At 48.0% G+C, this 24,440-nt stretch overlaps 1 protein-coding gene across 1 annotated transcript in view; it reads left to right on the forward strand.

Moving 5' to 3' along the window:
- Positions 1-24,440, forward strand: part of Slc14a2 (solute carrier family 14 member 2) — a 49,687-nt gene that overhangs the window by 18,429 nt on the left and 6,818 nt on the right. The window contains exons 6-15 of the mRNA XM_041640870.1: positions 2,035-2,182; positions 3,299-3,433; positions 3,786-3,835; positions 4,375-4,549; positions 19,250-19,375; positions 20,675-20,757; positions 21,382-21,541; positions 22,233-22,422; positions 22,608-22,736; positions 23,879-24,071. Coding sequence (XP_041496804.1) covers positions 2,035-2,182; positions 3,299-3,433; positions 3,786-3,835; positions 4,375-4,549; positions 19,250-19,375; positions 20,675-20,757; positions 21,382-21,541; positions 22,233-22,422; positions 22,608-22,736; positions 23,879-24,071 — 1,389 coding nt within the window. The remainder of the gene's footprint in view (positions 1-2,034; positions 2,183-3,298; positions 3,434-3,785; positions 3,836-4,374; positions 4,550-19,249; positions 19,376-20,674; positions 20,758-21,381; positions 21,542-22,232; positions 22,423-22,607; positions 22,737-23,878; positions 24,072-24,440) is intronic.

Consider the following 24,440-nt stretch of genomic DNA (forward strand, 5'->3'; position numbering starts at 1 on the left):
CCCATTATTTGATGATTTCATTTAGATCACCTTCGAGTATGTATATATTTTAGGAAACTTCTACTGCGTTAGGTTTCCAATACTACCCCTCGAATGGCTGTTGGGGAATATTGTTTTAAGGTGTGTGACTTTTGTTTATGCTGCATTTAACTCCGTGAAGCTGTGTTCCTGTGGCTGCCTAAAACACCTGAGGGTCCTAATAAAGAGATGGACAGCCAATAGCAAGGCAGGAGTAAGGATAGGCGGGGTTGGTGGGCAGAGAGGATAAATAGAAAGAGAAACAAGGAAGAGGGAAGCAAGGAGAGAGCAAGGAGAAGATGCTGGGGCCAGCTACACAGCAGCCATGGAGGAAGAGTGGAAGTGAGATTACAGCAGTCAGAGAAGGAGAAAGCCCAGAGGCAAAGGTAGACAGGATAATTTAAGTTTAGGAAAGCCAGCTAGAAATAAGTCCAGCTAAGGCTGGGCATTCCTAACTAAGAACAAGCCTCCATGTGTGATTTATCTGGGAGCTGGGTAGTGCCCCCTCCAAAAAAGAGTAAAAAGCCAAAAGAGTAAAAAAACTACAAAAACCCTTAAATTTTAGCTATTTCTTTCCTAATTCTCTGCCTTTACCTTCCCCCTCCCCATTTGATCCTCCAGTTCCATTACGGCCTCATTTATCCATAACTGTCTATTCTATTTTCCTTTCCTACAGAGATCTATCTGCTCCTCCCCGCACCAGTACCTTACTCTGTACCTAACCTCTGTGGTTCTGTGGACTACAGCTTGGTTATTGACTTAACAGCTAATATCCACATATAAACAAATGCATGCCATATTTGTCTTTCTGGGTCTGAGATGCTTTGCTCAGGATGATTTTTTTCTATTTTCACCCATTTATCTGAGAATTTAATGGTTTCCGTTTTTAAATAGCTAAACAATACTCCATTGTGTAAATGTACTACATTTTTTTTTATCCATTCTTCTGTTGAGGGACATCTAAGTTTTTCCATTTTTGGCTATTATAAATGGAGTAGCAATGAACATTGTCAAGCAAGCTTCTCTGTGGTAGGATGAAGCAACCTTTGGGAATATGCCCAAGAGGGGTGCAGCTTGACCTTGAGGTAGATCCATTCCCATCTTCCTGATCAATCACTACACTGATTTTGGTAGGGATGTACAAGTTAGCATTCCCATCAGCAATAGATGAGTGTCCCTTTACTCCACACGTTCACTAGCATGAGCTGTCACTAAAACTAGAGAATTGTTCTAATTATTTAGATGTATTCATCTTATATGTGTGAGTGTTTTACCTGCATGGATGTGTATGAGCCACAAGCATGTCTAGTGTCTATGGAGTTCAGAAGAGGGTACTGGATCCCATGGAGTAGGAATTAGAGACAGCAGTGAACATTATGTGTGTCCTGAAAACCAAACTCAGGTCCTCTGCAAGAACCACAAATACTCTTAGCTACTGAGCCATCTCCCCATCACCCTAGGATTTTAAATTTGCAAGGTCATTAGCTTGGCCAAGCTCCCTCAAACAGGACAAGCCAATAGTGTCTTGAAAAGGCCTTAGACTAGGAGTCAACTCCAAAGACTCTGCACACTACACTCGTCATTTCTCAAATCATTCGTGAGAACAGCCTAGAATACTTGCAATATTTCCAGAACATTCCTAGGACTTCCAGAAGTCTATAGGAAATACCCTGGTGTCTTGTACCCTGGTGGCAATCTAGGAAGGAAGTGCATTCTGGCCCCCTCCAGGTCCCTCCCCTCAGAGTAAAAGCCATGTGTTTCCCAGAAGCAGTCATGCCCAGCACTGTTAGGGGCTCCACCTGACTGCATGATGGATGCTGGATGCCAGGTAGGTGGTGGAGTGAGGAAGTATTTGTTCCAGCTTGTGCCTTCCTTCCCCCATTCTCTCTCACGCTGGAGGGCCCAGCCATCCTTCTGTTCCCCTTCATTACCCATGGGCCTGGTTTTGGCCCTGATGCCTGGGTTTTGCATTATCTGCCCCCCTCTCCAATGACCTGCTTTCTGTTGACTTTGCAGCTGTTACAAACCATTCCTGTTGGGGTTGGCCAGGTTTATGGCTGTGACAACCCCTGGACAGGTGGCATGATCCTGGTGGCCCTGTTTATCTCCTCCCCACTCATCTGCTTGCACGCAGCCATAGGGTCCATCGTGGGGCTGCTAGCAGGTAAGACAGAACCCCGGTTCTGTAGGGAGATCTCTAGAGTTGTTACCCTCGCCCTCTTTCCTCAGCACACAGCAACCATCCCAGACTTGTCTTTACTTGAGTTTAAACACTGTCAGGGGTAGGGTGTCTATTTTTCTCTTCCTTGAGCCTCCTCCAGAGAGAGCAGATTGAAGTTAACAGAACATGTGGAGAAATGCAAAAAGGCCCTTGGTATAGAGCCCAGCAGCGGAGGGAGCTGGAGGAGGGGAGCAGTGATGACCCAAGCTGGGGTACGCGTGGTCCAGGACTTGGAAGTTTCGGGCAAGCTAAAGGAAAGCTTCCCTAAAATTGGACTGGCATTTCTGAAGTGTAATTCCATATTCTACACATATGTATATGTATGCACACACATTTATATATGGATATGCTCTTTCCCACAATAGAGTCAGAAAATGGGGTAGGAGACCCTGGGAGTCAAGGACTATTTTTGAATTATTCTAATGTTTTGCCAAGACCTTTGGGAACAGAACTTTCCAAAAAAGAATCGTAATTGGAAATCATTTTAAATTCATCAAAATTACAAAGCGGCAATGCAAGAAGCACTCACTCATTACCCAGATTTTACCTGCTGTTCCCACTGGCCCCTGAGGCTCTGACATGCCTATGTCTATGGCCATCTGCTCGTCTCGGGACTTATTTGTTCCGAACCTCTGAAACAGGATTGAAACTGCTGATGATGCAGCTGCTTGGACTGAAGGCGGGTGCTAATGTCCCTTCCTAGGCTGCTCCTTATCCCAGATGTCATCACACACGTGTGCATGCACACGCACACACACGCACGCACACATGCATGCATGCATACCCACACGCACACATGCATGCAGAAACACACCTGTGTGTACATGAATATACACGCACACAGGCACACTTCTACACACCACTGTGTGAACCCAGGACTCCCTCACTGTTTGACTTCCTGTGATGACTGGCTATTTACAGAGACCCCTCTGATAAACAGAGCTGTAGGTCTATGGTGAATGACAGGACAGAGGCCACCTTGAGGCCTGGCAGCGGCCGTGGGAAGGCCTCTCTTCTGTGGCCCAAAGTTACCCAGAAATACCACACCTTCTTTCATAGCGCTGACTGTGGCCACACCCTTTGAGACCATCTACATGGGCCTTTGGAGCTACAACTGTGTCCTCTCCTGTATCGCTATCGGAGGCATGTTCTACGCCCTCACCTGGCAGACGCATGTGCTGGCACTTGTCTGTGGTAGGTTTTTAAGAAAGTGACAACCAAGCCCCTCTGGCTGGTCTTCTATTGGTTATATGCCTGTGCTAACTTGTTAGAATTGGTGGAGACAAGATGAGAAGGGACTATCAACCCTATGAAAAGTCACGATAAAAGTGGGGAGAGAATCAAAGGATACACAAGCTCCAACTTCTAACCTCAGAGAATGCATAGTCGGGAGAAATAGCTGCAAAGTAAAGACTGGAATCCGGTAAATGCTGGTGTTGGCCGCCAGGGTTGTAGCAAAGCCAGCTCTGGGTCTGGACCATCCTGGTTTACTAGGCAGTGGCTGAAGGAGAAGGATGCTGACTCTGCTGGTCTTCTTCCTCCACAGCCCTGTTCTGTGCATATATGGGAGCGGCCATCTCCAACATGATGGCAGTGGTAAGTCTGGGCTAGCTGGATACCTACCTAAAGTCTTCCTCCCCATCAGAACTTCTGGGCACTTGGGGGCTTAGAGAAGACTGGAAATGGCATAGGGTTAATAGATAGAATCTGGTTCTTCACCCAGTGTGTGTGTCAAGGTTTATCCATGATTCAGCCAAAGGAGAACTCTTTGCATGTCTTTCTACACTTTGTGTGTGTGTCTGTGTGTGTGTGTGTGTGTCTGTGTGTGTGTGTGTGTGTGTGTCTATATTTATATGTTGAAAGAGCAGTGGAGAACAGGGATAGACAAATAGCTCTCTAAGGCTGGGAGTCAGAACCATTCAGGCCCAGCATTAAAAGATTCTGAGTTTACCCAAAGAGAACAACACCTCAAATCTTTGATCAGCTCCTCTAACACTGAGTCCAGAAACACTAATGCTTCACATGGCAGAAGGCAGGGCGCCCTGTGCTCAATTCCTATCATATCCATCTCCCCAGGTTTCTGGCCCAACACAGGAGCCTGGAAACATTCTTCTATCTCCTGTTTCAATTTGCAGGTTGGCCTGCCACCAGGCACCTGGGCCTTCTGCCTCTCCACCCTCACCTTCCTTCTCCTGACGAGCAACAACCCTGGCATCTACAAGCTCCCGCTCAGCAAAGTCACCTACCCCGAGGCCAACCGCATCTACTTCCTGACCCTGAAGAGCAATGAAGAAGAGAAGTCCCCCAATGGTGACTATCCCAGCTCCAAGCAGAAACGCACTTGCCTGCCTCCCTGTGCTCTCAACTCTGGGCCAATCAACTTAGCCCACTTCCTTCGCCTCTCCTTGCACCTGCATTGAATCAAACACACCGGGCCCTCCAAACCCTGAAGCTGATTTGCTCCTCTGCCCAGATCTTGATAACTACCCATGGTGCAACCTTAAAGGAAGCTGGGACACCCATGCTGGTATTGGAAGTGAGGAGTCTGATTTACATGTTGTTGGCATAAAACAAAATCGTTGCTTAGTCTTTGGAGAGGAGAGGTGGGAGAGGACACTGGCATGTCTAAAACAATAGATGTTACAGGACTGGCCTTGCGGAGTGGTTCCTAGACAGGCAGAGCAGAGACACGTGAGGGCATGTGGTAAGAAGTAAAGGCACCCTAGTTTAGAGTTGGGGTTGATGGGCACAAAGAGCTTCCCACAGAAGAGGGCTCTCGTGGTAATAAAATAGTCAAACATGGAAAGCTGGAGCCCCTGGGAATACGCATAAGGCATCTTGAACCTTCAAGCTTTCCCTGCCGCTAGCAGTTAGATAGCTTCCCCGGCACTTGAGATATAAGCCTATTTCTTCATCATGTATAAAGAAAATACCTAATAACTAATCCTAAGATGTTCCACCTCTCCCAGTCTGAGACCCTAAAGCCTGTATAGATAGTCATTCTCTCTTCCCCCTCCCTAATGCTCACTTCTAAAAGACTGGTGTTTGGGGATAGTCATCATTTTTAATAACATGCCTCTTGTTTTTGCTAGAATCCTAGTCAAGCCCATGTCATGCTTGTCCCTTTGAGTTCCCCGCCAATCCCAAACATTGACTTCTGATCATTCCTTATGCCTATATTCACCATCCTGTCTTGCAAATGAGTGCTCGTCCATGTGTTACTCCTTTAGAAGGCTTCCTTAGGGATCTTCTTCAAATAAGACCTGAAAGAAGACAGGTTATAGGTTCTCCAGCTCTTCACGTGACCACGTCTGGACATGGGATCCCCAGTAGTCCATAAATGTCGTTTCATTTCCTATCTCTATTCCAAATTAGAAACATGATTCATTTTTCTTTGATAAATAACCTTCCTTCCTAGTTGTGTGTTCTGTTTATAAACTTGAGCCTACATGTCCTTTTGTATCAATCTACCTTTCAGCCTGTAAACCCAAGTCTCTCTTCCCCTCAGAGGGTTGCTCCAACCATTGGCGTGATTGCCCATGGTCTCCCCTTCCTAGCTCTGACTCACGTTTTTTCCCCACCCCACTGTTAATCCTCCGTGACTGCTATTCCAAGCCACTTACCTCCCCTTCACAGTTTTCACCATTGGTCTTTTGCTCTGTTCTGAGGTATTTCTTCCCCGTCAGCTACCAGCCATGGGTTCATTCCTGCAACTTAGCAGGTGCTAAGAACTTGGGGTTCAGAAATCAAAGCTTGGGTTCTATGAAACCTTTGGGGTTGGAGATGCACTTGAACTGCGTGTATGTTCATAATTTTTTGTTGTCTGTTTCCTCTTGCCTTTGAAATCTATGTGACCCCAACTTCATCCTATTCCCCCTAATCCCATTCCAGCTGGGCTTTCATTTTGGTGACCATGTACTATCTGCCAATGCTCAGAGCCTGAGAATTCTGCCTTGTGGTCTGACCATATTTGATCATTCACCCAGAAGACTTTTTTAATACAGAATTATTGATATGTTACTCAACTTTGAGCTTGACAATAAACCAGGAGAGAATCAGCCCCATCCCTGCCTTCAAGGAATTTGTTTTATGGGGACTTGCCTGGCCAGCTGAATAGCATCACCTGAGACAAGGATGCTGGCCAGACAGCCCGAGTGCAATTAAGTTCACAGCACCCGTTTTTATAGTGAGGCACTTACCTGATCCATAAGGACTCCAGGAAAATTTCTATGCCTCTTCTCCTCCTGCCCCCTGTGTTTCCCATAGCTGCTACCCAAGCATTCCCAGTCATCCCTAAGGTTTGGAACCTGTTCAAATATAAACAGCCCTGGGCTAGCAATGGTGTAAGCATGGTCGGTCACTCGCATCTTAGGTGGTTGGTGTCACTTCTGAAAATAGGTTTGGTTACAAGGAATGGGAGAGTACCATGAAAACACAAGCAGCATATTCTGAACCTGTCTGTGATAGAAAGGGGCATGCTGAGATGAGGCCAAGTAGGGTAAAGAAGGGCCAAAGCATCCCTATCCCTCTGGGCATGGTGATAGACATGCCTTGAGAAAAAAAGCAGACAGAGCCTTAGCTGTCTGAAGTGGGAGACTCGGAAGCACAGCACAGAGGATGAGTCAGTGAAGGAAGTCTCTTTGTAACAAGGCAACTCGCCTGAGCCATGGTGTCTGCTTAGACTCAGTTTACCACCCAGGCAATGCAGAAGCAACTGGAGACCTGCAGAGTCACTGTCCAGTGGGCAGAGGCTGGACCAGGTGACCATTGCAGTGTTCCTCTTTCAACTCCCAGTATCCATGATTCTGCGACCCTGAGTTCGCACTGAAGAATAGAGATGAAGTATCACTAATGCAGCAGAAACATCAGAACACAGAGATAAGAGTTACCAACATATGCCGTTATTGCTTTCTGGGTTTCTCTAGAGTTTGACCAATCGGTCATCTGGCCAGGTTCCCAAAATCCTCACCCTGATTACTTGAGAGGACAGGGTGGAATGGTGAGCGTCAGTCACCTGAGCTTTCCCTCACTCTGCCCCTCCCAGTACCTCTTCCCTCTGAACTCTTAAGATCCAACCACCATAGAGACCCCTTCTACATCAAGAGGAACTAGAAATTTCAAAACCTAAAGGAGTGAAGTGTAAGGGAAGCAAGTCCCCTTGAACCCACCCTCTATAAGAGATAACTCAGATTCCCCAGCCTGTTCTTACAGTCAGGGGTAGGGGCTGCTGGAACATGGAACAGTAAAGCAAAAGAGACCACGCCTTTGGAGCCCAGAGAGCTTGAACTTGAATTCGCTCCACAAGGAGCATGGCCCTTTCCGCAGAAGAATCTGCTTACCACTTCGGCCCCGGTATTAACTTTACTCTCCTCTGACAAATACAGAAATGCAGAGTTGCAGGAAGCTGGAGCATGCTGAAGTGACTTCCGGTTAAGGGACAGTCTAAAGAGCTCCAAGTGCTCTTGGTAGTGCTGGGACCTGTTAGACACAAGAGTCCACAGATCATTCTGCTTTCTAGGACAGCTGAATGCCTCGCCCTACATGGACCACATGTATAACATGTGTCGCTGAGATGCAGGGCTACGCCATGGTTCTGTTATCTCATGAACCCTGTGTGACCTTCCTGGACAGCTTCTTCATGGGTGGCTTCTTCTCTTTCCAGCTTAGCTGGCCTATGGTTGTTTATGAGCAACACCTCCATATGTGTCTGAGTTAACCAGGACGGATCCTGGAAAAGCAGGACTGAGCTCACTACGGAAAGGTCGGGAGCCCTTCGGAGAGGCTGGGGCAAGAAGGCAAAGGGCTAGCATCTAAGATGGAGCTGAGAGAGACAGGCAGGGGGAAGAAAGGGGAGGCTTAGCTATGGTCAGTAGCCTGCCGTGTAAGCCTGGAACCTGCCTACTCTCCTACAGCTCCCTTCCTGTCCCTGGAATGTGGGGGCATCTGGGTGCCTCCCACCCCTTCTGTTTGCTTTTCACCCTCATTGATCAAGATCCATCTTTGGGAGCCCCAAACACCTGGGGTAGGAAGGGACCCTTTGACGTCAGCAGGAGAGTTTGTCTACTCATGTGGAGCTAATGTCCTTGGTGTGAGGTATGGGCTCAATCCTGGGGAGGACGCCACCTTTCACCCCTAAGCATGCGAGTGTGGCATGCTGACCCATCATGCAGAGGCCAAACAAAACATGTTTTGATAGCCCGCACCTGCCAAGTCATCCCATCAGATCTACGGCTTCATGGGACTTTCGAGGGCCACCTCCCTGATATATAGACCTCAGAATATGTTCTGGCCACAGTGGTTAGGTCATGCCCTTCTTAATCTGAGAGGGTCCTGGTGAGCGACCAGGAGACCCTGGTCAACAGGTGTCAGGAGGAAAGCTCGGAAATTTTCCACAGAAAGACGTTTAGTACTAGGCAAAACTTTCCATTGAGACACAGGTGCAGGCATCTAGTCCCCAGCCTGTGTCCTGCCTGTTGGGGAATTAAGTGCATTTATTGGGCTTGGAAGGCAAATTGCCCCCCAAGGAGAAAACACTGAGGTAACTGCTTAAAGAAAAATTCTGGAGCCAGAGTTCTAATGAGAGGGGTAACGCCTGAGCAAAAAACAAAGAAGCAAGAAGACAGTTGCCAGGGCTGCGCTTTAAGGAGAGTGAAGCTGCCTGACCCAGCTGGTGTGGAGGCCATGGCAGCTAGAATACATCTTCCCTGGGGCGTTTAGGAAACAGCTTTAGTCAAGAAGGCCAGGGTGCAAGAGGGCTGCTGAGGGGCATTTGTCTTTCTTCTTCCTCAGTTGGCAGACCCGTGCCAGGCATGGGCTTGGGGATCAGAATGACTGGATTTACAGGAAGTTGTCAAGAGGATGGGCTGAAAGATGCAGGGAAGTGAGGGGGTTCAGGTCTAGGAGACAGCACAGCGCCCGGAGCTGAGGACGAAAGCCACTGGAAAGAAGTTCCTCTCGAGCCTGTTGGTCTAGATTCCTCCAGCCCTGTCTAGGAATCAAAAGAAGCCCAGGTAAGAGATGCTGGGGCAGAAGTGAGCCAGGTAGATGCCAACCTACAGGACCACCTGGCTTTGCAAAAGGAAGCTGTCCTTTCTTCCATTGAACTGTATCTGGGGACACAGTCATGGGATAGGAAACCTATTAAGAATTTGGGGAAAAAAAATCTAGCTCTTGGAAACTTAACATCTAAAAGGCTCTTAAATATTTGCAGTGCAAACCTCTTGCTTTGGCTAGTCCAGAGACTTATCCGAGTGATGAGTGAGCGTGGGCCGAACTTCAGGTGTGTGAACTGGCAACCTGAGCTGCCTGTCTCACGCACCTCGTGGCAGAGTCAGGGAAACTAATCAGCCGTGGATCCCCTTTCCCATAAGTGAGCCATGTACCTTTTGTTATCCAATCCACAAGATTTCAAACCTTCTAGCTCTGATGTCATATGGTCTCCAGGGACGCACTGGCTAATGAGATGGTCTCGAACACCTTCCTCCAGGGAGTCATTGCCTGCTGTTTGCAGAGACCAGTTACCTGCTCCAGGCTTCACCTACCTCTTTGTATCCAGTTCCTTTTCGTAGACACACCAGTAGAACTGGGTCATCCTAGTCCGGGTGTGTCTACACATACCAGCTCCTCAACAAGCTGTTTCCTTGGTGCCCTCATATATACCAATTTCAATAGTATAGACTTATTCCACATGGTTATAGAAAGGAGTATTTCTGGAGGCCATACCATAAGAAGCATTGTTCCAGGACATTGAAGCTATCTGATTGAAACATGAACAATTTTACAAAATATGTGATTTGTCTCAAGACCAAAGCATGGGGTAAAAGTATTTATCAGATATGAATTGAGATAAAAGTGTGTTTGTGTGTCCACATGTATGCAATTGTACATGTATGCATTCGTGTAGAGAGCTAATGTTGACACTGGATGTCAATTATTCTATATTTACTGAGGCAAGATTTCTCACTGATCCCAGAAATCACCAATTTTAGCCAGTCTGGCTTGGCCTGGTCCCCTTTCTTGCCTCCCAGCTGCGGGAATTTCAGGCTTCCTACAGCCTTTGGCTTTTCTGTGGGTCTAGGGATCCAAATTCTAATCTTCGTGCTATACCATAAGTGCTGTATCTGCTGGGCCAGCTTCCCAGGGGCCAACACGAAAGTTTTAATACAGCGTTCTAAAGGTTTTACTACACAGTGAGTAAATTCTCAGAGGAAGAGAATCGCCTCCCTGGGAGAGAACGGGGTACATAATATCAGGTAAGAAAAATGACCCGGACACGCCTCATGGGCCATTTTTATGGGGTCACATGTAAGTGGATAGGAAGCTGGCAACTCACTCTCAGGGGAGATAGTAAATTTTATGACTCCGTTTGTCCTTCCTGGGACTGTTCATTCGGGATGGGGGGCACTGGGAGCTAGGCTATCATTGTTGTTATAATACAGTTCACCGGGTCGAGCACTAAAAAAGCAGTTGGGATCTGACCGTGAGAGTAAAGAATTTTTAGTTTTATTGGGGGAGGGCTTAATTTGGCCTTTTTATTTCTACATTTGCCCTGGCAGATCAACACGGTCAAACCATTAACAAAGGGGGAAAAGTCTCCTTTCATCTGGAATTATTTGGGAGCCGCAAAAGAGCAGCCGGGGAACCCAGCTGACATAGCTGGTCTGCCGCATATTCATAGGCCACATGACATAAAAGGCTCGAGCTTTGTTTTGAAAGCTAGACTGTGATGTCATCTGGAGGTCAAGAGGTTTCCAGTGATAGAGGGTGGGTACCGATGTAAACGGCAATGGTCACCATCCCAGAGGCAGTGTTGTCTGGTGCTTAATGACCTATGATGGGGAGATACCCATTACACCAGAATGTGAAGGAAGAAGTGGGGGGGGGGACACAGAATAGAATTAAGACACTAGGAAAGGAACTACAAGCAGGAATAAGAGAAAAAGGAAACCTATGGGGCTTGGAAGTTGCTCCACAGAGTGATTTGAGGGAGACAGATAGGAAGTCCAAGAGTGATTATGAACATGAAAAGGAGCCCTGTGCCCAGTCTAGGAGAGCAGTAATGTTGGGGTAATAGATAAAGGCAGTAGTTACCATTCCAGTCACAAGCCGGGTCAATTAATAAACTGGAGGAATCTGAACGTAGATTTCCCCTGGAGCTGGATACACACAAGATGGAGATTCCCAGGTGGCTCAGGGGAAGAGTTGATTTTAGGGGGTAAAACTTTAACTCTGGATGTTTGGATCCAGAATGGCAGGCTTGTAACTTGGTTCCAGTTGAGGACATGACCGAGTCAGGTTCAGACAGCTTCAGATGACTTTCTGTCCTGTGGGTGGCTTAGAAGATGGACTCAGTCTCCCAAGTTAATGTGACGTGATCCTGGAAAGATGCTTGAAGTGAGCCTTGTCTCCGATTGAGGTGACAGCCGCGATGGTCTGTCTTACTGTTACTAACACAATGAGGAGAGGAGCCTGTCACGAAGCTCCGATTCACCCTTTGGACTTTCCCAGAAGACAGAGGTCACCAGGCTGCATAAAACAGTACTTAATTCTGAGAGCCTTGCTCATTTCCTAATGGTACAGGAAATGAAAGTCAGGCCAGACTGCAGGGACCCAGGGAACCCAGAGTGGAAATACTGTGTTCTGTGGTGGCTGGTCCCTCCGAGGCCCTTTCTATTTTTGTGAGGAGTGCTCCATCCGCCCAGCTAAGGTATGCACTAGAGCTGGCAGACATTTCCATCCTTGCACAAGGAAGGATGTCAGTGGAATCTCTTCGCCTGTCTACCAGCACAGTCCCCGATTCCGGACAGGCTATAAAAGGAGACGGAGTCTAACGCTCCTCTGGGATTGCCCTGATGAGTGGGGCAGACTTTGGAAATAAAGTGTGTGCAGAATGTCTGAGTCTGTGAGCAGAGGCCTGATTAGGATTTGGGGAGCTTTAGCCCTCAGATGTGCAGTCTGAGGAAGATCGTTGGGGGAGCATCCCCTTATTTTCTGGGCTCTGCAACCATCCCTCTGGGGTGGCTATAAAGCCCTGGTCTGAAGTCTGTTGAGGCTCTTGATATTGTTGAAAGTGGGAAGGGGACACTGAGACCCAAGGCAGGCTTGAATGGAAGCTAAGATTCCTGTTTGGCTTGTCAATCAGCTCAGCTTTTACCCAGAGAAGTGTCAAAGCGCTGCTTTAGGTGAATCTTGCAATGTGTGTAGTATATACATGATGGCCACCTGAGTTCAAGGCCAGATAGCTCCTAGAAGGCCCGTGATGTCCGGAGCATGTTTAATTGGGTATCATCGACAGTGAGGATAGCTCTTTGTTTCCTGATGGCTGCATGGGTGTGGGTCACGTGATAAGAACGGGCCAAATCTGTGCCGCTATTTCCTCTGATTTCTGACCATAAAAACTGTCAGGGTCTTTCAGAACTCTGCGACCAGAGTGGTTGTTAATGGGCACCCAGGAATGGAAGTATTCCATTGTTTACTGGGGACTTGCTGGGTGGTGACGGCAGGGAAGGTCTTTAAAGCTTTAGATGATTCTGGACCATGATGGGACAGGGACTTGGTGTCGGGTATAAGGGTCATAGAGCATTTAGAATCTCAGAAACTTAGATGAGCCTGAAATGTAGGCATGGTGGCTCTATCTGGGGAAGGAATGGGGCACCTAGATAGGATCATAAGGAATGAATGAAAGATGCTTGTTTATCATACAGATTAAAGGGGACGTGAACCAGGCTGGTGGTGTTTGCCATCAGTACCAGCAAGGGGGATGGAAGACTGAAAAGTCAAACTGCAGGCCGTGCTAAGGGCTGAAAACTTAGCCCCTGTATCAGAGGGAAGAGTGATTTTTCTCCCTGTCACATACAGACTTATGCAAGGGCCATCCCCAGACCTCGAGAACACAGGAGCTTGCAACCCCAGAGCCAAATATTCCTCAAGGAGAGGGTGGGCCTCCTTCCTTGTTGACGCCTCAGAGTCAAGGAACAGAGTCAGGGGCATTTGTCCCTCCTTAGGCTTGATCCCTCACTGGGAAAAGAGAGACTCTCTCACTTTCATCGGGCTTCTACTTTGCAGATTGGGCATGGCCTTGCGTGAGGCCTGTAGCCTGGTAGCCTTGGGCCCTCTCAGATGAAATGTCCTGGCTAGCCACGACAATTAGCAGGAAAGAGTCCTTTGACTGGAGACTAAGTTAGTTTCCTTAGACTAGGTCAGGTTGCGACAAGATGGAGGCCTAAGATGTCCCACTGTGGGCAGGAAAGACTATTGCCGTAAGTGTCCTGCCTCATCCCTTTCTTCGGCCAGTGTGACCTTTCGGGCCAAAGGTCTCCTCCAATTATTAGAGAACTTACAGGCTGCGTATGTCTTATAAGTAGAGGATGGAGTCTGCAGCCCATGGTCTTCTGTCTGAAGCTTTTTAACTCCTGTTTAGAGTCTTAGCTTATCCAGCTACGGCTGGGATAGCTTGGCCCTCTGGACTCTCAGGACTAAGGCTAGTTTATTTTCATAGACACTTCAGTTATTCTAGAGAGCAGGGTGCTCAGAAGCCCCTGTGTTGTTCCCCACAGCTATAATTGACAGCTGTAGTCATGGCCCTTTCCAGGATGGAGATATGGCTCAGCAGATTAGGGTGCTCGCTGTGCAAGCACAAGGATCTGAGTTCGAGCCCCAGCACCCACATAAAAGCAGGTATGGCCATGCATGCAAGCAACCCCGGTACTTGATGGGAGACAGAAACACAGATGGGAGGCTTGCTGGGGCTTGTTATCCAACCAACCTGCGCCCCCCCCCCAAAAATATAGTGAGCTCCAGGTTCAGTGAAAGGCCTTAAGTCAGTAAGGTGAAGAGTGACACAGAGAGACAGTGATGGCCTCCTCTGGCCTCCACACTCCCACCAGGCACAAACACACACTCACCTATAGGTATGCATTCACACCCACCCACACATACGCATGCACATCTATCTCTCTCTCATGCGCATGCACACGCGCACACACACGCACAACCTTTATCACCATCTTCAATAGATAGATGATTATGTGTTTCTATCAATCCTCCCTCTGTCATCCCCTACACCAGCGGCCCAATATGACCAGTATAAAATGATTAATAAAAACCCAGAGACAGATATTGGGGTTCAGCTTGAAAGTCAGAAAAGGAAAACGTGCAACCGCCGGCTCTTACCTCTGCCTCAGTCCAAAATGGTGATCCTGCCTCCAGGAATCCTCAGAATGAGACTGTGTGTGAGAGCTGATTTTGTCCCTGTATCACATGTTGAGAGTGAGGGAGGTCCCAAGAGGAAGAAAAGCAGCCCCTCACTACTGAACAAGTGAGCCAAAGTGAACTCCTTAGTTCATACCTTGATGGGTGACAGCTGTATGAAGTCTCAACCCAGCAGCCTTTGGATCTCGCTGGAGAACAGCCCCAGAGGATTCTCAGGCGCCCACTGACCACTCTGCCACCCACCATAAGCCTCGCAGTGAAGAGCAGCAGAAGGGGAGGGAAGATTCCCCGGTTGAGCCACCAAAGTATCCTGCCCAGGGCTCAGGGGGACAGCATTTACCAGACCAGAGCCCACCGAAAACTTTCAACCAAGAGTATATGCTGTAGACAGGAACGCAGCAGCCAAATTCCGGGAGACAGACTCGCTCCCCTAAGGGACAATGGGGCACTTTAATGGCAGTTAAGAGAAGTTATTCGGCCTTTTCTCATGGGCCATTTGTCTCATAAGCCATATCTGAGTAGATAAGAGGTGGGCAGCTCATTATCTTGTTAGGTAGTAAATTTTATAACCCCATCCGTCCTTCCTGGCCATTTACGGAGAAGCTCCAAGTATCATTAGAGAGGGGTTGCAATTGTTTATATAAAATATCACAAGCCCACTGGGTCTGGTTCAAGTAGAGTCTTATTAATAGACAGTAGAGGATTTTGCCCTTTTTTACGGCCTTCTATCTTTGGCTTTTTGATTTCTCTACTGGGAAAAGGCACTCTGTGACCCTTAGATATCTCTCTGCCTATTGTCAACACCACCCAGATATACCCCCACTGTCAAGTATGTACCCCACCGATACCTTCCATAACATTGGAAAGAAAAACAATTTTGCCCTCAAGGGCCAACTCTGATTAGCATTAGATGTTTGGGTCATCGTGTTAAGGATTCTGACGATGTGTCTAAACTTACTGGAAAGGTCTGCAATCAATTAGCTATGTCTTCCTAAGAAAAGGGGGAAAGGCACGAAAGGCCGCGGTGTGTGGAAAGAGTACGGAAGCTTTGCCTAGAGAAGAACCTATGACAATGACCCAGGACGATTTGTTCCCAATGGTGATGCTTATTTTTGTAGTTTCTTATTATTCTTTCTGATAGATGAAATAATTTTTGCTTTTTAAAAAAAGTCACAAGCTGATTGATTTCGTGCAAAAGGCTTCAGCTAACTGTAAGACTCCTACATTGCTGGAATAAAATTCAAAACGAGGTCATACCTGGCTTCATAACTGACCAACTATGTGGCCCAGGTGAGACGCTTCTCTCTGGGCCTCAGTTTCTTTCTACCAATGCCTAGACTCAAAGGTCACTTGGTTATGGAAGAATTGGTCACTCGGAGTATGTTAATTAGGTTGAAAAATATTTATCAAAAACATTTCACATGTGTTGCAACTGTGGGTGTACAATTCTACTATGAGTTGATGTGGTTGGTGTCTGTTGATAACCTCAGGGTACTGAAGGCTAATGCAGGAGGACTGTACATTTAGGCTCTGCCTGAACTACATAAAACAAAACAAAAAAACTCTGCCACAGCCTAAACTCCAGAAGGCATGTCCTAGAACCCTTTGTGAAAACTCAGTGAGAATTCAGAGAATGGATGGACCCATGTGACCAAACTAAGGCCAGGGGAGTTTCATGGAACATGCAGAACCCAAACAAGACGGAAGGGCTGGGTACAGCTTAGGTGTGGGGTGGAGGAAACACTGAGAAGCCATGAAAAGCTAGCGTGTCATAGCAGAACCTCTGTTAGAAGCAAAAATATGAGGTCGGCTAATGACGCTTGTCCTATTAAAGAATATCTAGAAAGCCAGGTGGGGGAGCTGGGGCATTGTGGCGCTATGTAGAGCTATGGAGAGTAAGAAAGTGGAATTTAACATACAGCTTTAGTTGGAATACAGAGTGGATTAGAAGAGCACAGATCAAACTCAGAAAGACAGGCCGTGCTAACAGACAGTTCTGAGGGTGTAGATCGGATGGGAAGAGAGCGCAATGTCATTTTGAGGGAAAATGAGCCAAGAATTACCTATGTTATAGTTAACCTTTTGACTCTCCAATCTCATTTACGAGATTCTCATAAGATTTCATGAGTTTAAGTGAGGTGTTAGCTCATTTACACATATCGATATCTTCCACAGAGCGAGACAAGAAGCACCAAAAGAAATCAAAATTGTGGCGTGTCCATTGGCCAACTAATGACCTATATGGGGGAAAGAGAGGAGTTCAAAGTCTCAACTGTTAATACGAGTCTTACTTACCTCATGATTACAAAGAGTCATATCCCACATTCATAAAAACTGGACCGTCGGTCCTGTGTTAAGAGACTGGAATCCCAGATAGCAAAGTGCCCTCATGAACAAATCCTCCTCATCCAATCTGCCTTTCAGGCCACTGCTCAGTCCAGCAGTGTTAGGAATGTGTTTTCTTGAGAAAAGAGAAGAAGCAGTTAAAGAAAAATGGATTTTAGAATAGCCGTAGTAAGCCACCACATTTGGAAGCAGAGAACTGGCAGAGCCAAATTCCCAGTCCGTAAAATCTATAAAAATCTGGAAAATGAGAGGACCTGACCAACGGATCTCAAAATTCTATTTTTTCTTTTCCAATTCTAAGATTCAAGGCCTCGATAGTGTATAGCATAATCTTTGAAAACATTAACTTCAGTTTACACAGCCTCAAAGGGGAAAAATCAAGAACCACCAGCTACACCAGCCGTAGGTACTTACCCAATGACTCCAAGTCACGAGCCACCAGCTACACCAGCCCTTGCTAATTTATTCACCAGCACCCTGAGCACTTATCATCTGTCTCCTGGATGTGTGCTAGATGGTGGCAGTGCTGGAGAAAATCAAGTATCTCACTAGCCAAGAACTCTGCCTAAGGCACAGTTGTCTGTGCAGGCAGATGGAAAATGGAGACGGTTCACCAAGGAGAAGGGACCATCCTGCCCGGAGCAGAGGAGCCGGTGCCATCAGCGGGAAGTGTCCTCCCTGAGGATGTGTCTGGGGTGTGAACAGCTATAATTCCTTCCAGGGTGTTTCCTAAGCGTTATCTGGTTTTGTTACAGCACAGGGAAGACTTGGTAGATTAGATTTGCACATATCTGTCATCGTCTACAGGTCGGGTTGAGAAGGTTAGCCCTACAGGGGCTGTATATTTCTTTCTGGAAGAATTACATCCTGCAATTAAGGAAAGTGTCAACAAGGTTACGAACGAGTTGCAAAATGCCAAGCAGAAGGTAATGACTTCTGCATCCTAGCCAGTGTTTCTAGGCTTTCTCTCATACTGCACGGATGGTTCATCTCATTTCTACAGCCGTGGACCCAGGTTCTTGATACCCTTGAAGTTACTGTTATCTGCCCAGAGTGTTCTGAGTGTTTCCTAGGTGCCCAGAGTAATCTTTTGCTATCAGTGTTCTCAAGCCTTTGGAAGTCGGTTGGTTCATTTTCAGGCTTCACCCCTTTCCCACCTCTCTCTCTCAACTCTTGGCTGGCACCGCTAAGGGCTGTGGACCCCGGGATGCTCCTTCAGTGCTTTGCTGTGATTGGGCCATAAGCTCCATTAGACACAGTTTGACCCACTTCCCTGCCTCTGTGTCAGTGCAGAATCTGAGTTACTCAACACAAGAGCCCGGATCATCACGGGATCTGCCTGGTGGATGAGCCCGGTCTCACTAGGCATCCCTTAGCCACCCAACCCCCCAAACCTCTATCAGCAGCTACCTCCATTCCTCTGGCGAAGTGTTTAGCCTCCAAAGTTGGATATCTTAACAAAAACTTCCCTTTTTGTATGGAGCCTTGGCTTATTAAACATATGCACCCCCTTTGTATATACGAAAAATAGCACAAGTTGATGCGTGGTTTTGTTGTGAGCTCTGATATCCAGGATCAGGGCCAAGCTAAGAGGGAAGCCCTTTCCTTATACCAAGCAAGCCTGTACTGTACCCAAAGCCTCAGGTCCACAGACCTGGGGCAGGCCCAGGGAGCCTGCACTTCCTTAAGCAGCCCATGTGATTCAATCCCACCTGTTCCCAATCTACACCCCATAATGTGGTGATTGAAGATGGTGGGGACAGTCAAGGATCTCTTGCAGCCAGGAATGTGTCTCAGACTTTTGGCCCCTCCTATATGGGGACTTGCAAATTTTTAATATACAGATAACTCAAGTAGGAGGGCCTATTGAAATGCAGATTCTTGTTTGGCCAGTCTGGGGTTAAGGCTGGAATCAGGACCTTCTACCAGCTCTCGACTGATACCAGGGCTGCTGCAGGGACCAGACTGAGCAGCAAGAATCACTATCAATGGTTCTCAGCCCAAGCTGCACATGGTGGCCATCTTCTACCTTTTCCACTGGTCTGGGGTGGGGAAGGCTCAGATGTTTTTTGAGTCTCCAGGTGGTCTAATATGCGGCCACTTTTGGAACTCCATCAGAAAGGTCCAAGTTGTTGGCTGAAGCTTAGTGAGTGACTGTCCAGTCAGCCCAGGGTCTGACTTACTCCCTCTAGTGTGGTTAAATGGGCCAACTCCTGGTTCGTTCATCCCTTGACCAGATGTAATTTAGGTTTCTGTGGAGAAAGGAAATGGATGTTGTAAAGGGAGGAGCAGGGCCACGGGGCGTTTTGCACAAACTCAGAAGCAGTTGCTCCTCCAGCATGAAGCTGCATCGCTCACACCTCTCTGGCTTCTGTGTTCTTCTCGCCTCCACAGCTGGGCTCTTAGAGATGCAGACCAGGTGGCACTGACTTGTCTCTTCTTGCCCCTGGCTAGGTGGCAGGGGAGAGCAGTCCCCCGGAGCAGGCCAGTGGAAGACAGAGGAGGGCTCCGAGACTGTGCTCCTGAGACGGAGGAGTGTGTTCCACATCGAGTGGTCGTCCATCCGGAGGAGGAGCAAAGGTGTGTACATTGTCTGTCTCACACACAGGCCCAGATCCTTGTCTCAAAGTAGACAACCGGGCAGCCACTACAGAGTGACTGACAGTACCCACCGCACGGTGGCAGTACCCACAGCATAGTGGCAGTACGTAGAGAGAGTTGTGCAGGTCTCTGAGAGGGGCCCTGTCCATGGGGGCCCAGGGGAGTGCAGCCCTGTGCAAAGAGGCCTGGAATGGGGAAGTCTCTTAGAAACGCTGAAGCCTGGCAGGCTGCTTCAGACAGAAACAGAGGTCATTCTCTCTGTTTCCTACCCCTTTTTCCAAAGCTTTTAAAATTAACTCGTCTCCGACTATGTGGTTCCAAACCACACTGGTGTTTGTAGCCCCTGCTTCTTCACAGGTGGGAACAGGGTGCCTTAAGTACATCCCTTCCAGTGCTTAGATACCCTAAGGGGAATAGCGGACTGCAAACAGGAAGGCAGAGTCCAGCCTGCCGTCTCACAGTTGACCACAGGAGGGCACCAGCGTACCAAGTCCAAAGCTTCAAAGGGCCTGCTCTTTCCCAAGAGTACTTAGGGAAAAGGATCATCCTTAAAAACAGCCAGCCTACCAATGACAGATGTTTAGAGTCACATTACAAGAGCTCTGTAGACTTATAAGAACACAAAGCCTACTTAAAGTGACTGCATGGATGTCATGCGCCCTGATCCAACCAATTAAAACGCCAAAATTCAGACAAAAGCTCGTTAAAGCATTTTCCTTATTTTCTGAGTGTAATTAGTGTTTCTTGCCCAAGCATGGTATGAGGTTATTTACCAGAGGAACAGGAACGTATCAGTCTTGGACCACAGAGCAAATGTGTGACCATCATTATGTTAAAATCAAATGTCATCATCGCCAGGCTTGGCGGCAGTCACCTTTAATCCCAGCACTTGGGAGGCAGAAGTAGATCAATCTCTCTGAGTTCAAGGCCAGCTTGGTTTTCATAGCAAGTTCCAGGCCAGCCAGGCTACATAGTGAGACCTCATCTCAAAAACAAGAACAAATGCCATAATCAAAAGAGGGAGGCAGGGAGGGGGTGATTTTAAAACCCTCTGCATGCGGAGAATCATTTCCAAGTTCAAACATGACAATATGTACACACCCCCAAAGAGAGGCCCTAAAGGAAAAGAAGGACTCTTATCCATAGACTGCAGTTTTATGCTTCCTCTGTAGAATAGAAAACAACACATGTTAGAACTCGAGTCTTTGCAGAAATTACTGTAAAAGTGTCAAAGTTCGGGTGTCGAACTGATGACTCTCTCTTTCCAACCAACTCCAGTGTTTGGCAAAGGAGAACACCAAGAGAGACAAACCAAAGAGCCGCTTCCCTACCCATACCAGAAGCCTGCAGTGGAGTTGCTCGTGAGTGTGGTGACCCCAGACCAGAGGCCGCAGCCTGCAGCCCACAGGAGGGTGGGGAGACGCCGTCCATCGGGGACACTCTGATGGATACAGTGCATGGATAGAAATATCTCTCCTTCTCAGTTCGCTTTGGGAGCTGCCATACCTTCGGCTGTGATTGATCTTCAGCTTGCATTTAGGAAATAAGATTGTGCCAGGGTGCTTTTTGTTTTTTTAAGAGTCTTTGCATTTAAAATTTGAAACCTTGATTGCCAGGTGGGGATATAGTTTCTTTTAGGTAGAATGTAAGGCGTAGTTTTTAAGAAAATCAAGACAGGTGTGGCTGTGTCTTCATCCTGCCATTTGATGTTGACCCTTGTGACAAGAACTCCTGCATGCCTGAGTCCTCATCCACAGGACAAGGGTGAAGGTGCCATCTCATTCTACATCTTTGAGGTTGACTATATCAAAGATGACAATGTGTCCAACAAAACAACCTAAAGAGACAGGGAGCTGGCTAAATAGCAGTTTAACAAAATCTCAAATGCAAACCTTAGTTTGGTCCGCCAAGAGACTTCAAATGCCACCTGGTGTGAAAACCACAGCACTGTGGACAATTCTCGCCTATTTCTGGTTCCTGCACAGGATATGGACACCTTGGAGGAGAGCTCTGAGATAAAGGTGGAAGCCAACACGGCCAGGACTTCCTGGATTCAGAGCTTTATGGCCGCTGCAGGGAAGCGAGTTAGCAAATCCTTGAGCTACATCACTGGAGAGATGAAGGAATGCGGAGAGAGACTTAAAGGTACAGTCTGTGACATCAGCCCTTGACAACCCCCAAAGCCTTGCTTGCTCTGTGGAAACACGCTGCTGGGATTCTCTGTGGGCCAGCTGGAGATCTCTTTTGGGGGCCTCTCAGAGAAGCTCCTTCTACCATTAACACGGAGGGTCTCTTGGGACATAAACACCTATATTTGTAACTGAACTGTGAGGATAGATAGTTGTATGTGTTCTTGTTTGTCAGTAGCAAAGTTCTGCTGACCCAAATATACCACCTAATGTTTCAGACAAGACTGGGATTCTGAATCCGGCATCCTAGACAAACAGGTGCTGGATGGCTCAGGGGAACTGTATCTATTGGGGCTGGGGATTCTCCCTAGAAATCTCCACATTGCTTGGCTCATGGGTTTCATACCCTCTCTGCGGCAGGACAGTTTTCTGGAAATTTTATGCCACTCTCATGGGAAGCAGAATTAAGCTCAGGGTAGGTACCTGATTCCCCACCATGGGAAAAGCAGCCTAGAGACGAGTAGAGACTGCAATGGCTGGCAAGGCTCTGGGCATTCAAATGCATCCCTGTGCTCTTTGTCTAGCCTGGGCCTTGACTGATGAAAATGCAGGCTGGGCCCCTGAAGACCTCCGCTCCTGCTGCCACCTGAGGCCCAGCCCAGGCCTAACCTGCTCTGAGTGTCCGCCGACTTTCCCTATCATTTCAGACAAATCTCCGGTGTTCCAGTTTCTTGACTGGGTGCTCCGAGGCCTGTCCCAGGTGATGTTTGTGAACAACCCTCTCAGCGGCCTCCTTATCGCCCTGGGCCTCTTCGTGCAGAATCCCTGGTGGGCCATCTCGGGCTGCGTGGGCATTATTGCGTCCACCTTGACTGCCCTCATCCTGAGCCAGGACAAGTACGTCCCCAAGGCCCAATGTTGACCAGTAAATGCTAGACAGGTTATCTTCGCTTCTTGTTCCCTGCTCCCCGAAGGGTAGCTTGTTTGAGAATGGGTTGTCAGGCCCCAAGTTAGGAAGCTGTGATTCTGAAAACAGCTAAGATCACAGGGGGTCCTCCACTCCACCATCCTTGTGCCCCCAGGTCGGCCATCGCAGCAGGACTCCACGGCTACAATGGGGTGCTTGTGGGACTCCTGATGGCCGTGTTCTCGGACAAGGGCAACTATTACTGGTGGCTGCTGCTCCCTGTCACCGTTATGTCCATGACTTGGTAAGTTTGCTTCTAAAATCCCTCATGAGCACGTGTGTGTGTGTGTGTGTGTGTGTGTGTGTGTGTGTGTGTGTGTGGTGTGCTCACGTGCGCGCATGAACTCAGGTGTGTTCACCCGTATGGTCACAGTGGAAGTCAGGGGTTGACTTCAGCTGTCCACTCTACTGCTCTCCATGTCATTTCCTGAGAAAAGGTTTCTCACTGACCCTGGCCATTGCTGCAGTGAGGCTAGCTGGCCTGCCAGATCCAGAATTTTGCCCATCTCCACCCTCAAAAGTGGGGTTATAGACACGTTGCCATGCCCAGCATTTTACATGGGTGCTGGGAATGCAAACTCTAGTCCTAATATTGGCTTCGCACTTTACCCCCTGAGTCATCTCCCCATCCCAATCAGCATCTTCTTAAACCAAACCTTGGAGAGTCTTTCTTTCTTCCATTTTCAAGTATTTGTCATTTGGCTTGAACGCCAGAAGCACCCACGGGAGGCAGTTCCTAATGACCTGAGGCATTACCGTCATGCCAGACCATCTGTGGACAGGGCCTCCTCAGCTACCACCCTTTGTCTGAGCTCTCAAAGGGCCTCTGGTCCTGCCCTGGCTGAGTACAAAGCAAGAAACAGCTGGCCACATAAGCTAAGAGCTGCAGAGCCCTCCCCGGGCCTGAAATCTCATCCCTCCTGTTCCCACGAGATTTTCTCCTTCCTTTAGACTACTGACCAGATTGAGATGCTCTCTCAGGGTGGACTGAAGGCCACCCATGAGGCAGAGACCTCCAAGTACCAGACTTCTCCTTCATCTCCAGAAAATGGAGGGTACTCTGTCCATGAAGGCAGAATTCTTGGCCACTCAAACTTTATTAATGACTGTAATTCCTGCCCAGTCTTCTCCAGAGCCTCTCTCACTCCTCCTGCCTGGGGGATGGAGTCCGATGACTCTCTGAGGAAACCCCAAGGCTCTCCTAAAGCCATCCTTCTGAGGCTGAGTGTGACCCTTCCCCGGCCTCTGTGTCCGACTCAAGAAAGAAGCCCAAGCAACGGCAGCCAGGAAGCTGCTTATCTCTGGGAGAACCAGGGTTCTCTGTCGCCGTGTGGTCTATGCCAAAGCAGGCGAGAGCTGATAGGCTTCCCATGTCTCTTTCACCAGCCCCATCCTGTCCAGTGCCCTGAGCACCATCTTCAGCAAGTGGGACCTCCCAGTCTTCACACTGCCCTTCAACATCGCCGTGACCCTGTACCTGGCAGCCACAGGCCACTACAACCTCTTCTTCCCCACGACACTGTTACAGCCTGCAGCCGCCACACCCAACATCACCTGGTCAAGCATCCAAGTTCCTTTGGTAGGTGTCATGAAAGAAGGAAGGATGGCATTTGTACAAATTCAATGTCAAACTGGACATGCTCATTCTGCACATCAGAAACACAAGCAAAAGATGGTTGTTCACAAGTATACAGCACGAGGCGTTCTACATATCTATCCTGTGAGATCCCATCCTTGTCTCCTAGGGGCTAAAAGTTTTGTTTCTGGTCCCACCCTATGATAACACAAAGGAAGAAACCAAAGCCAAATTAAAAGACCCACCCAAGGTTCCACAGCAGATTAACAGACAGCCAAGTCCAGGCTAGATCTAGCTCTGACCCCCTGATACGTGGTCTGGGCTCTTGGCTTCTTTCCTTCACTTGGAACCCTTTTTGGCCCTTAAGCCCCA

Source organism: Microtus oregoni, unplaced genomic scaffold (genome assembly GCF_018167655.1).
Source record: "Microtus oregoni isolate MIOR12 unplaced genomic scaffold, Mior012 000065F_ref0000479, whole genome shotgun sequence".
NCBI classification, from domain to species: Eukaryota; Metazoa; Chordata; class Mammalia; order Rodentia; family Cricetidae; genus Microtus; species Microtus oregoni.